Source organism: Zophobas morio, unplaced genomic scaffold (genome assembly GCF_036711695.1).
Source record: "Zophobas morio isolate AGI-343-1 ecotype UQ-CSIRO unplaced genomic scaffold, CSIRO_AGI_Zmor_V1 ptg000023l, whole genome shotgun sequence".
NCBI classification, from domain to species: Eukaryota; Metazoa; Arthropoda; class Insecta; order Coleoptera; family Tenebrionidae; genus Zophobas; species Zophobas morio.
This window is the reverse complement of record NW_026972128.1, coordinates 1,500,119-1,518,120: the sequence shown is the minus strand read 5'-3', so window position 1 is coordinate 1,518,120 and position 18,002 is coordinate 1,500,119. Positions and strand designations below refer to the sequence as shown.

The 18,002-nt window shown below is 31.8% G+C and overlaps 1 protein-coding gene and 2 long non-coding RNA genes across 6 annotated transcripts; 1 reads left to right on the top strand and 2 right to left on the bottom strand.

Annotated features, from left to right (window-relative positions):
- Window positions 1-61: 61 nt before the first annotated feature.
- On the bottom strand, window positions 62-9,171 carry LOC135134271 (uncharacterized). The gene is made up of 2 exons (XM_064062894.1): window positions 8,650-9,171; window positions 62-592 (listed from the first exon to the last, which is right to left on the bottom strand). Exons 1-2 carry the CDS (start codon window positions 8,765-8,767, stop codon window positions 345-347), a joined length of 366 nt encoding a protein of 121 aa, XP_063918964.1. The 5' UTR covers window positions 8,768-9,171; the 3' UTR covers window positions 62-344.
- A 2,466-nt stretch (window positions 9,172-11,637) lies between these two features.
- On the top strand, window positions 11,638-12,753 carry LOC135134539 (uncharacterized). Its single transcript, XR_010281343.1, has 2 exons — window positions 11,638-11,972; window positions 12,025-12,753. It is a non-coding gene; the product is annotated as an uncharacterized LOC135134539 (long non-coding RNA).
- LOC135134538 (uncharacterized) lies at window positions 12,301-13,751 on the bottom strand. Of its 4 annotated transcripts, none has more exons than XR_010281342.1 (3): window positions 13,427-13,750; window positions 12,579-13,363; window positions 12,301-12,526 (listed from the first exon to the last, which is right to left on the bottom strand). It is a non-coding gene; the product is annotated as an uncharacterized LOC135134538 (long non-coding RNA). The 4 variants fall into 4 exon arrangements; XR_010281341.1 differs by having other exon boundaries at window positions 12,301-13,069; window positions 13,111-13,363; window positions 13,427-13,743; XR_010281340.1 differs by having other exon boundaries at window positions 12,301-13,062; window positions 13,111-13,363; window positions 13,427-13,742.
- Between the last annotated feature and the right edge of the window lie 4,251 nt (window positions 13,752-18,002).

Below are 18,002 nucleotides of genomic sequence, written 5' to 3'. Positions count from 1 at the left end.
GCTTTTTAACTTTGAAATAATTGTTATTTATAAAGTGCTCAAACAGAGAAGAAATATTCGACAAAAATATATTTATTTTACAAGTAAATGTGTGTAGACATAGTTACAAAATAGAGGTACACTAATTTATCACAATCACTAATTATAGCCGACATTAGTTGTTTTTTAACGAATGACCAATTAGTTAGAATGACATACGAATCCAAACATTGATTTTTCATCTTTCGTCAGGTTTAATCAAAATTTCTGCAACATCGAATATGAACGTGAAACGTGTTATTGAAAGGCGAAAACATCGAATGATACAAAAAGACTAAAATTAAATGGAATTGCATCGAAAAAACTCATCCATTACTAAAACACCTATTGAGTTCGTCTAGTAAAGACTTCGACGAGACCTCCTGAGGCACCTGTGTGGGCAGTTTCCAGTGTTCGCACTTAATCTTCGCACTGCAGTTCGCATTACTTAAGCTATCGTGGAATGTACTTTTCAAATTTTTGTCCAGTGTGGTGATTTTCTTGGAAATTTCCGAAATTTCCATTTTTAGCTTTTGCAAAGTCTTGTCTGTAGCAAAGCGGCCAAGGAAAAATCCTGAAAATACGTCAGTTAAAATTAATTTAATGGCTTCGAAGACAGAAACAAACATTAACATTAGCCGCGTTAAATAAACAATAAGTTATTCAATATAGCTAATGGTTTGTTTGGACTGTGAACATAAATTTCTGCTCCAATAAACCATGCGATGCCAAATTGACTGCAGGGTTATCCACAAATATTTTTCAATTACCTTAAGTAAAATGTGGAGCTGTACTGGCCACAAGGAGGTCAGTAGAGCTTTAATTTGTCTAATGGGCTCTATGTCTCATTAATAAAGCTCATTATTTTGTTATTATTATTGGCAAGGGATTCGGGTTTTCACGCACGGTGGTGAGTATGACCCTCGTTGTGACACAAAATCGAATTGTTCTTGATTAATGAGAGCTTCGTGGAGCAGATAACCATAAATCGTGGCTGACTTAAAGGTTATTTTCTACAAATGCTTAAAACGTTTACTTAATTTTGTGTACTAAAGAGCTTTTAATATTTTTAAGACAGATCAGGTAAGTTCTAAGATGGTCTGTTAGACAGAATGAAACCTAAAAAATTATAAAATACGAAACTATGAAAATGTCACAACGGAGGTGATCGAGCAAATACTGTAAGTACAAAGAAATGCAGGGGGTTATGATAAAGTAATGTACAAAATTCATAAAAAGAGGAGCATTTGTTAAAAAAAAAATGTAAAAACATGTCAAGCCTTTCATTTTGCTCTCCATCTTTTGACATGCGTAAAAAAAATTACGTCAAATTTGTAAAAGTGATGACATCACCAATGATTTTTTTAAATAGGAAGGTTTAATTTTGATTGTATTATTTGATAAAGCTTATTTTTCTACATATGAAAATGTAGCTTGATGTAGGGGTTACATAACAAAAAAATTGAGAAAATTAATAAAAACAAAATAAACATGATATGAACATGAAACAAAATGAAATTCAAATAACTAAAAATGAAAACAAAAATCTAACAAAGAGAATCGCTTTTGTCAGTTTCTTAAGTTGGTTTAATAAAATAAAGAGTACTGTTTGTCTGTATGTAGTCCGGTAGTTTGTGATTTGTAAACAAATATGTTTTTTGTTTGTCTATACTTCTGTCAAAGTCGCATAATAATGCTCCTTTAACCGAAAAAGAACATATAGAAATCCTAATGATGGTAGGTTAAGGCGATAGGCTTCAAAGCCACGAAGAAGTATGCTTTGTCCAAGGAAGTATATTTTGAATGACCTCGAATCGCTAGACGCACAGTTAGTAGAATTGTTGCAAAATTTAATCAAACGGGAAACGCGAGAGATGTTCCAATATGTGGAAGACCACAAATAAACGATAATACCAAGTTGAATATCTTGTTATCTTTGAAAGACAACAATGTAACAACGACGGAAATGGCTTTACAAGAAAATGTTAGCCAGTCGTTTGTGGTAAAGTTTTTAAAAAAAGAGAAACTGCATCCATGAACTATCAGAAGATGATCCTGACAGACGATTGGAATTTTGTGGAAGCGTCATGACATTGTTACGACAATCCCAATGTTTTAAATAGTGTCGCATTTTCGAATGAGGAAACATTTTACTTAAATGATACCCTAAATCGACACAACTGTCGTCACTGGGCTCGAGAACAACCTCATTGGGTTCAAACGGCACATACTCAACGTCTTCCAATTTTTCATAGGCATGTTGAATCAATCTAATCACCATCGTGCAATGAAAATTTGGTTAAATTTAACAAAAAAATGTTGGTTCCTTTTGAGCCTAACGTCCAAACTTTCGAAAATTGAAATATGGAAAAGGTCTTTCTGCTATTAAATCTGGCCGTGAAAGCTTTCGATTCCATTATTGGTTTAATATTAGTCAAAGGCATCAGTAAAATATTTAAATATATTTTGATATATTTTGGAGGAAAGAGGCTACTGGCAGTTTGCCAAAATTTTTACGAGAAGTTAAAAATTAAAAACTTATTTTAAGCAAAAATCTAGAGAGATTATAGATAGACTATCATTTCTAATTTTGCGAGTATGTCTGTTACAAGCCTGCTGTTAAATCATATCGTAAAATTCAATCAATATTCCATTTATTACTTTAACTGCAGTGAAACTAAATATATTTTAAGACGCTTGTTTCAGGCATAGCACATTAAACTAAATCTTAATAGAAGTACCTACTATTTTTACACTTGTGTCGTAAAATGACGTACCAACCCACAAAAAGCACTCTAGAATCGCAAGATACTCTCTATGCACTCAAAATTTTGCTATTAAATTAATTGAAAATACATAGTACATCTTACTCCGAAATTTATGATTATACTTATTTCATCCTTACTTACTCAGCTTATCAGTGTTTCACAAACTTGAAACATTTTGAAAATAATAGGGTCTAAGAGTGTTCCAGATTAACTCCGATGGAAATATTTTTATAAGAGTTCAGTTTTTTGGATTAAAATTATTATTAGAATTGAAAATAATGTGCCAAAAAAAACTCTACACTGAATATAGAAGACAAAAGTTTGTATGAAATAGAACATTTTTCACGTAAACGGGTAATTTTTCCAGCAGCGTGAAATAACAACCATTGTCTCTTTTTGTTTAGATCCCGATCTGAAAAAAATTGCAAGGAAGGAAAACCTTCAGTATAATATCTATATTTTAAAGGTACCTATCAATATTTTCCTCATTTGTGAGAGAAGACAGTGGAATTATTATTAAAAAAATTGTCAAATTCTGACATTCACCATGATTAAAGATGTGATCAGGTGCAATAGGACATCTTTAAAAATTTGTAAATATGTATATAAGAACAGAGAATGTAGTGTTTAATGCAGATGTTGGTTGTATTCCATACTCTTTCTTTTTCAGGGGAAGTATGAGGGCAAATACAAGTTTAATCGTTTTAAATTAATTAAAGACAATATTTAAAATATGTTTATCGATAACCAATAATAACAGTAATCAAACAACTAAAAATCTTACAATGATGATAACGTTTAGAAAAAAATAAAAAACAATTTAAAAACGAAACATTAATAAACTATAGAATTAAATGGTTAAATCGAATAAAACGAAAAACACAATAAAGAAATTCTTAATTTTTTATTTCAGTATCCACTTAAATGTAACTCAAGAATGTAACCTATATTCTATCTGTGAATACACCTGTCATACCTACAGCACATTTATTATTCATGATGTCGTGATACACTGATATCACATAACTACAAACCTTCCCCAAATTTTATTAAAAAAACATAGGTAGGTCAAAAGTCGATATTTTTCACAAGGTGTTAAGTGTTCGTTCACCTTTTAAGAATCAATATATATGACATGATACAATGCCACTTTCTCCTGTTTTACCTAACAGGTGTAATAATGTTTCCCTGACATGCGATAGTACGCACAATTGATGTTATATTTAATCTTAACGTATTAAAGTTAAAAATAGACATTACCATCAAATTTCGAAAAGTGTCTAGTAAATTTCGTTTGAAGGTAATAAAAAGCATGAGATGGAGTAAAAACTTGAAGAAATACCGAATTAACAAAATTTAAAAAATATAAGTAGCAGAAATAACAAGAAGAGAATAAGACAAAAAGAACAAAAAATTGATAAAAACAAAATAAAACATAATTCCATGTATTCAGAATTATTAAAAAAAGTATATATATTAAGTAGTCTACAACGTTTAGAAGAATATGCTTACCAACCTAACAATAAAAAAATATAATTGTACTAATTAACCGACACTGAAGAAGAGAATCGTTGAAAATATTATATAATAATATTAATAATAATAATTATAACATATTCAGACGAGATGCAGTCGATTATGTTAGAAAATTTCACAGCATAAAAGTAAGATTGAGCATAAAATTTCTCAGCTTTTTAGTGTTTTATAAACCAAACAGTGATTCCAAATTTAAACGCCAACAAAAGCCAACTTTCAATCAATGGTTTCAATCCAGCGCAGTAAATTAAAACACTTTCTCAATACTGAAACTAGTGAATGAAACTAGTTTTGACTGGGAATTTTATTATTCAAATAACTCATAACTGTGTTCCGAACCAAAACTGCAATCAAGAACAATATACACGTGAATTAATTAGATGCGATCATATACATCGGTTCACCAATCTAGAAACAACTTAAAAACAACAGTTAAAATTTAATTTTATCTCATTCCGTTTTTGTTACAACTCGTGTTCACCTCCTCTGCGAAAATATAATTTTAAGTACGTAGTTATAAGTTTAATAGACAATATGGTTTATTTAACTTACTGTTCGTTTATCCATTGCAAATCTTTAAATGTCTTTACTACATAAAACTAGAAATACCCGCACTTTCTTTAACGAACACAAAACCAAATCAAACTTAAATATATTTATTGGATTACGAAAATCCAATTACTTCCCGTGTTTGTTGCACAGCGTAGGTGTAATATATTAACGGTCACCTCTGCCATAATGTACTTTCCGAATACTTGGATGGTAATCCCTATGTTGACGTATTAGTAAAGTAGAACAACCAGACTGTATTTTAAACAACGTTCAGTTTTTCAACCATCATCTTCAAAAGAACGTACCGTAGACGAAAATACTCACACATTTTTCGCCGTTTATTTAGAAAATTTAATGCACAGTTGTTGAAAAAACTCTGTGCTTGCCATATTCCTCCTTCAACACTGACATTACAAGCTCTTTTCTTTTTTTCAAATATTTAGAAAATTTATAAACCGTAGAGCTGCAAGTCGGTAAACTTGGTTTCACAAAACAAAATACGTCAAAAAATTTGTACAAGTTCCGGAAAAAAAAAAAACTAATTTGTAGTCATTTACACAAAACTTCATGTGCTTCTGAAACACCACAAATGCCGTATGATCAGGGATTATGTTTCAGCCATTTTTTAGAATGAAATCATCCATTTACTTAACGTACTGTTAATACGAAAGTAGTCGTGTGGCTCACGAAATAAAATAGTAATAAAGAAATAGATAATACAACACCTGAGGTATTAAGTATGTAATAAATAATTTATCTACTTGTAAGATTCAATCCCGAACTTCGTTCACTTTGGTCGCTCCTGTAATAAAGATGCACAAACAACCATAACGTCAATCAATCTTTATTATCTCATTGTGCAATCTGTATATATTGTACTTGTGCTTATAATTTCTCCACCGATTGTGCTCTCCATTAACAGCAAAATTAAAATTATTTTCAGCTGCACAGAGTGTTCTGTTTTTGAGAGAAAACATACAACTTAGTTTTTTTTTAATGAAACTCCTTATATTTTTACATGCTATGCTAATTAGACTAGACTATAATTAGTCCCTTCCTAGGCAGGGTTTACAAACATATTTTATTTTTGAAATTTTGTTATTTTTATTTGTTATTCCAATTTTCTTGAAATCTGTAATATAACAATACAAAAATTCACAAAAAAAGATTGCAGCAATTGTAAAATCGAAAATTACTGAGGTACAAATTAATTACTCCTATAATTTTCCAACATCCATTCATCCATTCTTAGTTTTTCAAATAGAACATCCTGTATTTTGTTATTGCATTTTTTTTTTATTTTATATTCTTTTTCTTTTTTTGTTGAAGTTCAGAGTTTTTATGCTTTTCAATTTAAAATATCAAGAATTCTATTGTTGCATTACATAATCACGTCATATCAACTCAAGACAATTTAGAGCATCCATTTTTTTTGTAGTGTACATTCATTTGTAATTTTCTTAAAAAAACTTTAAAAGTCGCCAACCGAAAAATGTTACTTAACATTTACATAAACACACATTATAAAATGACGTTATAAATATTTGGAGTGTCAAAATGAAATTTACTCAGGAAGATTTAGTTGACATATGGATGAAAGTGAAGAATATCACTTACTTAAAATTAAGATACATATAAAACAGTTAAAAAAATTAAGTTACCTTAAAAGCAGAACACGTTGGACAGTCAAAAATAATTTTGGTTTCTGCTCTTCAAAAAACCATATAAGTCTCTGATTTTTTTTTATTTAATATAATTAACGAGATATTGTACACACAACTAAAACTGTAGAGGTTACGTAAAAACCAAAAATCTAAATCGCTACAAGTACCTAATGTTAATAGCTATGGAAGGATTAAAATATTCAAACTACAAATCAAATTTAACATCCTTGAATTTTATTTGACCTGTCAGTATAAGAATTTTAAGGTTATTATTATTATTGCTATTATTTTGAAAATGGAAAAATATATAACAATTTAATTTAATGCTTCCATTTCTGACTAAATTAAGGACAAAAGCAATCTGACTGTCTTTTAGAAGAAGAACGTAAAAGTCTTAATGCACTGTTTGAGTGTCAAATCTTTGATTTCTACAAAGAATATATATATTATTTACTGTATTAATAAATCAGTATTAATAGGTGCTTATAGTTGATTATTAAAAATCATTTTTAATATTCAACTATAGTTCTTTGACTGACACATATTTTTTAAAAAGTTTAAAAATATTGTCTACTAGATTTTAGAATCTAATGTTTTCTTATCTGAAACTTTAATTTTTTTACAAGTAGATAACAAATTTATTTCCATGTACATCTGTGGAGAAAAAATGGGAATACTGGATGTCGTTTTATTTTAATCACTTACCATAAAAACAAACTTATAATGTATTTTCACATTCAGGAACACATAGTTACAAAATTGGCTGACTTCTTTGTGAAAGCAGAAATGGCTCACAGTATACATACGAAAAAAAGCGAGCAAAAAAATAAATACCAAAACTTAAGCAAAATCATAATCTCTTTATTTCTATTTTCAGCTTAATTCTGAAATAATATTAGTTTTCAAAAATGTGTTTATTTCTGCTTTGAATGCACAGAGAAAAAACATAGGAGTACATTTTTTCAAAAATCACACTGTACCTATGTGTCCCGATTAATTTCTACAATTTTGTTACAAAATTTTGTCCTAGAATCATTCAAATTCAAAAATGTTTCTATTAATTTAATTGTTTTAATTTTGGTTAAAAGACAATTTTAAATTAATTAAAAAAATATTGTTACATCACCCGTAAAGTTCTTCCACGGTTCTTTCTGGAATACCGCTAATTATTAATTTATTTTGCAGATTCTCTACTGTCTAATGTATTTCCTATTCTGTATGTAGACGTTGAAGTTTAAAACTAATTTTGGCTCTTCACAATTAATGTAACAAAAATGAAGAGAAAAAAAATGCAGACACGTTTGCACCAGATAAAACTGAATTATACAGGCTACTTCTGATTTACAGTTTAGCTACTTTCTTTAAATGTTTATAAAATGTATAAACTCTAACAGGAAATTTGTGAACGTAAATTCGGCAAAATAATATGAAAGAAAATAAAGACTATGCATTTAACAGTTCCCTCCTGTACTTTATCACATCCAACTCCCGTTAATCTGGTATTGCTGATGATATGAACAGAGAAAAGACTCTCTGTCTTTTTATGATAGTTGTTTTATTGAAGGTTGTTGTCACAGAAAATATAAAATTTTTATTTAAACCAAATTTTCCCCTAGATACGAACTAAAAATATTTTTCTCAAAAATGAAATTAAAGTTGTTTTTAAAACCACCTATAATTTATTTTTGCTTATTTTCCTTTGCGAAAACAATAGTGCGTTTAACCGATTGTAATAAACTACTCACTTTTCCAAATTACTTCATTTTACTTACACCAGAAGTGAATATTTAAACACTATGTTTATAAAAAGTATTTTTGTTTACAAAACTTCAAATCAGTAACCGGAAAGTTTCATGTAAATACTTTCGTATTTCGTGTTTGTTTATTTACCCAACACGCTCATATTAATTCACATCTACAACGTCCGACAAGTAGCTGGTACGTACATTTAACAGTCGAAATAGCAACTTTTTCAACTCGCCGAGAATAAATAAAAATAAATACGCTTTCAAGATTATGCGTTATTAATGAGACACTCCTGCCACAATTGACAATAAATTGCTCCCAACGTATTTTCGCGGGAATTAAGCCGAAAAAACATGAATTCTTACCTCCGATAACGGCGAAAAAAGCCACCGTGAGAATGAAACTGCAGCACAGCCTTTTTGTCACAAACTCCGACGTCAAATTGGAACTCCTGCTGGTCTCGAGACTCAAGATGCGCTGCATTTCCACGAGGAACGAGGGAAAAACCGCCGCCTGCCGCGTAAATATTATTCCACCAAACACACAAATAGTAAGGACGTTAAATATTTTTGGCAATTTGGCGTAAATCCAGTTGCTTTAATGGGATGACACACAATTAAGATGAACACGTTATAAATTCAAATTAACATCCATTACTTGTAAAAAATTGCACTTTTCTCGGATATTGATTTTTACCATGTGATTGCCGGGGTGGTAATGAAACGTTTAGGCGCGAACACAAAGTTAATATCGGCGGCTATTTTCGCTGGGACAGTTGGGTTATTTTTATTTTTACGCTTACACTTGATAATTTTATTAACTAGTTGAGAATTTTAGGCACGTGAGCGATTGCGGTCGCTGGGCGGGCAGTGCTCGTGGAAAATGTGGGTGAATGGTTCCGAGAAAATTTTGCCGATTTTCAAACTTGTAGAACGTAATATTGTAAAATTAAAGCATGCGTATAGAATGCGACAAGCAATCACGAGTGATTCACTTTGTAAAAAAAGGTATTATACAGAATATTTCGTATATTGTTGTACTAAAAGACTTCAACCGTTGTAAACATGAAGAAATTGTGGCGATGTAGAAGAATATTTTACCTAAATTTTTATCTTGGAGTAAATCTGTTGCTGCATTTATTAATTCTTGCAAGTGGTAAACTTGGCATGGCTTACAGAAAAATATTTACTGTAGCGAATACGAAAAACTACTGTAGATCTACTTCGAACTAGCAGTAGTTTGTTCTTCACTTCACCCACAGTTTAAAGATAGATTTAAAAATTGCATAACTGGAATAGCTATTTATAGTATAAGTGAAAAAAAGTGAATTTTATCCAACGAAAAAACAGTTTAGCACACGAGGCGAAGCTGAGTGTGACAATGTTTTTGAGTGGATAAAATTCGTTTATTCACGTGTATCATACAAGATTTTTTCCAATTTCGCAAAATTTCTCAAAAAATGTATTGTATAGGTAATCCGTATACATAAATATTAAATATTAATAATTGTACTATTATTAATATGATGAACATTTGAAGAAGGTAAATTGCCTAAGCTGCCTGTACTTTCGTCATGGTCAAATTCAAACGATGCTCCTGGACTTTCATTAGGATTGTTTTACAGGAGGTGGACTATCAAGCGTTGCAAATTTTAGTGTGAATTTTTAGTTTTTTTACTTTATTCGTGTGGTCAATGACAGTGTGAATAAAGTGTTGCTATAAACATTTTATTCATCCTTTCGATTAAACTATGAGCATTTTATTAGTAGAAATTGGAAAAAGAAATTTATTAAAGCCAAACTTTTAAAAATCGTTCACAAATTTCGAAGATTTTTGAATGGAATTTGACAAAGCGGTCGAACACATAGGTACACTAAGTGCTAGTTTCATAATCAAAACTTAAAGGACCTTTAACTAATGGGAGCTTTAAACCATTGTCTCAACAATGTGTTTCCCTGGTAAAAATCCAACTTTAATTTTAAAGCTCCTTTAACTTGATTATTAAATCGGCCCTAATAATAATTAATTATATTACATTGTTGCAGATAATCTGAAATTTTGCATATGATTTATATTTTTTGTCCCAAACTTTGTTTCAAAAAAAAGATAAAACCAAACAAAACACACCAGTTTTCAAATTCTTAGTTACATATATGTATTTATAAGGCATATGAAAAAATTTGTAAAATGATTGACGTAAAACTGTTCTGCCATCACTTTTCAAAATTGCATTTTCGATGAAAATCTAAATTTTTTACATAAAGACAAGTCTGCAGCCGGCTACCGGAAGTCTCGATTGCGGGGTCTAGAAAAAACCTAGAAGCGGCGTTCGGGATCCATCGGGATCCATCGAGATATGCAGGGATTTAAATACAGGCCACCGTCGGGAACCATTAGTCAGTCGAACCACGAGTCCAGCGAATGTTAAGAGGAGTCAGATAAGTTGCGCCGGAAATAGTTTGTAGTGTTTCTACAGGGTTTCTATAAATGAGTATTATAGGGTCGCAGTAGGTCATGTAAACGTGCCGCCTCTCAGATTTAACTTTACGGAGATCCGTACAAAGTGCCCAAGGACGCATGACAAAGATCACGCATGTGTATAACTGGTTGCCTAAATGCTTCATATGTTTTAAAAAAAATAAAACGAATTCATTACGATAAAAAGATACAAACTTATTGCGGTTAATCATCACACGATGTTTCTTCAATTATTAAATCATGGTATTTGCCCAGAAATTCTTGCTTACAAGCGGTTACAGAATACACAACTCTTCGTTTACGAATTCCCATTGCGATAACAAGACATAACGATGAAAGTGTCTTGTTCAACAGAATAAACCATTTTCACAGCATAAAAACAAAATTTTCGAATACAATCATCAATAGTTCTGAAAATGACTGTTTTGTTGTTTTGAGCTTGGATCAACGATAATTACTGTAATTCGCACTTGAAAAACGTTAAAACAATAAAAACGACGACTTTAAATGACAGGTAACAAATGTCATTAATGACAAGTGAGAACTGTCATAGTGATGCATAGGGCATAATTTCAAGGAAGCGGGATTTTTGAAATCCATGGCCAACTATGCCCTTAGAATCATTTATAAAAGCCCTGTACATAGTCGCTGTAATAGTTAACTGTGTATATTCGAGTTATTAAGAAATAAATTGTTGAGTTTTACTAACGCCAATTTTTATGCGTCCGCTCATCGTAATAATATTGTAAAATCTTATTCACCAAATTTTATTGTTTTTGCAATATATTGTTACGTTGATCGGTGAATAAAAACGGGGGGAGTTAAACTCAACAATTTATTTCTCAATGACTCCGATTTACACGACTAACTACAGGGTCATTATAAAATATTGTAGCCGAAGAAGGCCATGATTTTGGTGACATTTTGTGCCGCCTTTTTCAGTTTTGTGGAAAGGATTACACTAATATTGGAATTTTTATTTTTAGCGCCACATTAGTTGACATTAGCGGCTGCACTGTTTCAACGCTTCATCAAATTCTGTCAGATGTCAATAATTTTTTCGTTTGTACTGGTACGTTTTCCCTCACTTTGTGCGTTAATTGACTTGTCTTGTTTTCATTTTTGCTGTCTTCCCCTTTGTTAGAACTTTAATAAGTGTCTCAAAAAACAGTTTTTATCAAAACTACAGATCATTGTGGAATAATCTCAGGTAATGAACAGAGAGGAATAACTATGGTCAGTGTTACAAATGATTTTTTTAGTTCTTTGGCGCAATCATCATGCCTATTACCGTAATGGGGTGTTAAATGAGGATGGGGATGGAGTGTACTACTCTGTGGAGGCGTCTAAAAACGAGTATCTAGTGAAATGTTCTGTTGTCATTGATGAAGAATCTTTGAAGACGCTATATGGCGAATTATGGCCAGATTTAACGACACTGGTAGCATTTCTAAGTGAAAACCGACGGGGAGACCTCAAGTTAGTGAAGACGTTGTTGAAGATTTAAGGATGAGAATGGAACAAAGTCCGAATAAAGCTTTGTCAAAAATCTTTACTGTCCGGAGTACCATACAGCCCATGTCAGAAAATCGTAAAAGAGAAGTTACATATGCATCCATACAAGATTTTGTTGGTTCAGGAGCTGCAACCAGCTGATTTTCCTTGCCGCGTTGGGTATTGTAGTTGGTTTCAAGCTGATATGGACGATAACGGGATTCTCGATTTGTCGTTCTTTTCTGATGAAGCCTGGTTTCATCTGTTAGGCTATTATGTCAACTGACAGAACTTCAGAATTTGGTGTATAGAAAATACTCACGCTTTTGAAGAAACACCATCACACGCAATGAAGGTTGGTGTGTGGTTAGCTGTTTCCAGACGACGATTCATAGGCCTGATACTTTTTCAAGTAAATGAATGTGATCTATTGATAAACAAAATTAGATGTAGAAAGTGTATGTAGGTACTGCAATAAAGTTTTTTATTTTCAGTAACTTTCATTTTTCTTTCGGTGTTAGTTGCATTCTCTTAATTTAAAACTTACTTCAACTTACTGTTTAGTAATAATTGTAATTTTACTATTAGGAAAGTTAAAAATCTTTATTAAACATTCTGTTGTTTCAAGAGATCTCATAATCATCTACAGAACTCTTAACACTATGCTCCTGAAATTTTATTGGTTTTTTCATCTTTTTTGTTATAGAAATTTTGAAAAATCTTGATATTAGGATGGCCATGTGGGCGTGTTTTGGGTAGAACCTCTTTGACATTCCTGTTATGCAGATCTGGCATGTTTCAGATATCTAGAAACTGCAAAGCTGAAGGTAATGTTTGGACATAGCAGTTTTCACCTATTGTAGGGATGAAGATCAAGGCTTTCAGTTGTGTTTTTTCAAGAGAAAAGCACCGGTCACAAACCATGTCTGCACCAATATTTTGACGATTCCTTACAATTTACAAACAGAACTTTCGCGGGATCACAACTTTGGCAAAATTATTTACTGCAAAAACTCATTAGGTACTCATAGTGTTCGTTAACTGTGATAAGACTTGCTCTGCCATTGTCCATTACGTGATTTTTCACAATTTTTACCTTCAGGGTACCTATAAAAATGTAATTTTTTAAATAATTACCGTGTTCATTGGTTTCGACAAACTTAACCTCACTTTTTGGATTTCATTATTTGAAAAATTATTGCTTCTTTGCAAAACAGACCAGATGATTTATTCTGTTCAACTCCAATCGACTTTCCAAGGTGTAATTCATGACAAAGCCCTTAAACGTTTTTCTGACAATTTACAATTTTTGAAACTGAAATGTATTGCAGTGGCGTTCAGAAATGCTCGATAACACTGCAACCCTTAATGCTCTGGCCTGGCGTCTTTTCGTGTCTATTTAAAATGAAATTAAATCGCAAACCTGGCATGTCAATTTTTGACACATTTGATAGATTTGTTTCGACGTTCGTGACATTTCAAAAGAGTTGAAATCATTTTGGTGATTAGCGGCACGAGAAAAATTTCAATTGTTTTTCATAGGTGAGTTGACTACAGTATTTTATAATGACCCTGTATATGTATAGCGATTATGTACAGAATAATTCCGACTCGACTGGAATGGATTTGACTAAACTTCTCCCATTGTCTGGACTACAGTAACTGCTCCCGACGATTGTTCCCATTTAAACAGCCGCGCGGTCTTTGTCGAAGCTCTCCGTCGCCGCTTCTAGACTTGTTCTCGAACACCCGTCGCGACATCCGCTTCCAGGCTCTTTTCCGGCCGCGGTCACCGATAATCAGTCACCATCGCCGTACATACTAGAACTCATAGGCGTCGTACCCGGGCGGCGTATGAGTTTATTTCGTAACAATATAATACGAAATGTTTAAATATAGGTATATTATTATTATTAAAACATAGATGTGCAAGTAAATCACGCTATAAATTTCAAGTGTCATTTACTTTGAAAAATTTTTGGAACTATAAGGAATTCACGTTCGGTAGATGTAACTAGATTTGGTAACTTTTTTTTTTAAGCTGTGTAACTGCGGACATAATTGTTCTAGTGTATAATGTATAATTAGAATGTCAGAAAGTAGGTATCAAAAATGTGACATGTAAGTAAGTAAATATCAAATATCGAAAATGTGATGGTTTTGTGGTGATCTGCTGAATCTATTTTTGAATCCAGTTGAAAATTGTATCCCTCTAAAAGCCCAAAGAGCAACCCGCATGTAAAATTGTGAATCTTTTCCCTTCACTAGTTATTTTAGGAGGACAAGCTTCGATGTCATCATCATGGATCCACAATTTTACCATGGATTCGTTTTGGTATATCCATGTCTCATCCAAGAAAATGAAAAGTAAATCTTCACCACTATCACGCAATTAGAGATACCGCTTTAGAAATTTGATTCTGGTAGTTATTTAATGTGAAAAACTTCGCCTTCGGAAATCTAAATTTATACGTGTATTACGTACAATTATTCTCCAAGCCGAGTATTTTCCCGTTTACAAAACAATAACGATTATATAAAATTAAAAACCAATTGTAGGGCGGACCCAACAAAGCATGTAGGTATATAAATCTGGGCAGTCGTCTTTCTGATTCTGAGTATAATATTAACGGCACCGACGCCGTTGTATCGGTATTATTTTAAAATTCGAAAAACACTCGAGAACACCAGCGAACTTTACGGAAAATATTTCTGCCACCAGTTTAACTGTTTGCGTTTTACCCAAAGATTGTCTATTTTTCTCTGTAATTTTTTGAAAACCACGAAATATTTCTTGTTTCTTTTCCTTTAAAATGGGCTTTCTCGTGACCACTTTTGTGGAAATTCTTTCCACGCTGTATTTAAGGATTTTCTTCAAACGAAGCGTGTTGAAATTAGAAAAACTTCGTTTTTTTTCCAGACAATTCAGATTTGACATTTGAATTACAAAATTAGACAGTTGATACCAATCTTTAATTTCTAGTGATCTTAAGATTGCAACTTAACCACAGAAAACTTTCTGTTAGCTACTTCTACCGAACGTGAATGCTTATTACATCATAAATTTTGCGGAGGTCATGGAATGGACAGACAAATTATGATTCTATTATCTATTAGGTGGTAATCTTAAAGTACATCTAGCATTTTGCAGTAGTAAGTGCCTTATTTTCGAAATTTACTTATTTGTCCAACGCAACAGACAGACAAACAGAAATCAACATTTTCGTATTCTACAACTTGTGAAACGTCGAGAAAATATGAAACTAGGTAATGGTAAAAATAGGCATTTCAATTTACGTGCGGGTATTAAAAATTAAAAATTGAAAATTATGTTATCATTTGAAATAGTTAGCGTTTCAAGCATGTCTTACTTACGCCATAAATTTCAAATGAAATTTACTTAAAAAAATTTTGGATTACGTTATCAGTTTTACGGAGAAAATGGATAGACAACTTTGGTTGAAATTCTGGTGTCCTATCACAAGTTAATCTTGAAGTATATGTATGAGTATATCTATCATTTCAAAGTAATTAGTTTCCCAGTTTTAAAGTTATCTACATATCTATAAAATCTGAATAGACACACTAGACAACAGATAAACAAAGAAATCAATATTCATGTATTACACAGACTGTGAAACGTTGCGAAAATACCACATTAGACTTTAGTCAAAATTTGGAAATGATCAATTATTTTATAATTTGAACCAGTTATATATCTTGTTTGAGCTATTGTATTTCAGAAATTTTCGTTTCAAAGATGTGTTTGTTTAAAATTTAAATTTTTAATTTAATTTTAGAATGAACTTGAAAATTCGCAAAAATGGAAAAACTTTTACTATATCTTAATTCCATTAATTTTTATTACGTTGGAAATATTTACTTACATTTAACTTCCTAAAAAATCAGATTGTCGTCGGTAAGATAAGTAAATGTCCAGGTAAAAATTGTATGATAAATCGCTTCATCCTAATAGTTTTGGAGAAACTTGCGAGTGTGAATATTCTAATAAAAAGAAAATCTTTCTGTTCTAAAAATTGTGCCAATTTTGAACATTTTTCTTTTTACTCCCAGAGACTAAGCTAAAAAATTGGTCGACAGTTGTTTCGACAGAACTTCTCTCGCTTCTCAAATATAATGAAACATACCCAGCATTTTCGAAAAGGCGCATCCTCAGAAGCGTCCGTCATCATTTCTCTGTCATAGTGAATTTTTCTACGTGCGATGGGTACCTGTACCTGTTTAGATTAGTGCCTAAATAGATTCATCCGCATTCGTGCTAGCGTGTTGACCAGTTCACTTAAGTTTATGTTTCCGCGTATTATTGTTTGCGATTTAAAAAAATAAATTTAAAAACCATCCCCTTCTGAAGTGTGCATGTTACGCTACTGACTGACAGTACGTTATCAGATTCGGATGACTCACCATGTTAAACTTAAAATAATCCACCTCTAACAACCCTTGACCTTCAACACCTCGTAATAGCAATCTGACGCTCAAGTGTTTATTTATATTTATACACCGAAAGAATGTCACCTAGAAATTAGTTTGATTTGAATTAGTTTGTCTTCTCAAAACACAGGATTAAAATTATTAATTAAACCACAATCGACCAAAATATTCTGAATATTATAATTCTTATTAATATATAAAGACGTGCGTATTCTTCACATTTTCGAGAAAATGGGGTGACTCGTTCTTAATTTGACCAATAAACAATTTGTGACGACGTCATCAACATGGATAATTCCATTGGCGGCTGGTGGGTCAAAATTTCGGGTTGGCCAAATATTTTGATTCTACACCTTTGTGTTATATATTTTCGTAATATATGGCCGCTACTCGTTAACCACTGACATTTTACGTGCCAGGATGTACGAAAACATCTAAAGGTTCTTTAGATTTTAGTAGTTGGGGTTTTTATATCTGATCTAATATCGGTTTGCCGCCCGTTTTTGAAATTTTTCTGTAGGGCGCTACATTAATAATGATAATAATAATAATAAGAAGAAGAATTCGATTTGTTAAAATAATTTTTTTATAGGAAATTGACAATGTCAGTTTGATTCCAAACACTATTAATTCTTAGTTCTGTTCTACCTGTTCTGCCATTATCATTAATTGACAACCACCGAAAAAATTATTTTTACTCACCAATATGTCTCCAACCACTTCGTAAAAAGATCTGAATGGACTGAATTTAAATTAACGAATTCATCAATTTCTTTCCGACTGCACACAATGTTGTCGCAGTCGGAAAACAGTAGGTACTCGAGAAGCACGCTGATTACAGCCGTTAATATGTAGTAATTTCAGTCAAAAGAATTATAACGATATTAAATACTAGTTCAAAACATGCTGTTTACGGAGCATCAAATTTCATTTGACATTATTACTTATTGCGTTTGCGACATAAGGAAGAATTTGAGCAATAGAGGAATCTGTAAGAAAGTCCTGCGTGAACGAAGTTGTTGGAAGAAACTGCTAGAAATTATTGTGATGCGGTTCCATTGACCCACCTGTTTAAGCAAAACTAAAAAATATGAATTCAACGATAAATAAAAAAAAATCATCATATTTTGCACATTTTAGGTAGGATTTATTCGGTAAAATTTTCAGATGACGTCATCAGTTTTTTGGAGTTGGAGAATAACTCGTATAACAAGATTTAAAAGTAGGATTCAGTTTTGCCTCAATAAAATAAATTCACTCAGTCATTAATTTTTTTGAGGCACCCCGTAAAGCA

Excerpts from the sequence above, each read along its gene's own strand:
- LOC135134271 (XM_064062894.1), bottom strand. The coding sequence starts at position 8,767 with ATGCAGCGCATCTTGAGTCTCGAGACCAGCAGGAGTTCCAATTTGACG. Across the intron at positions 593-8,649 it reads TTTTTTCGCCGTTATCGGAG|GATTTTTCCTTGGCCGCTTT; the intron begins GTAAGAATTCAT and ends ACGTATTTTCAG.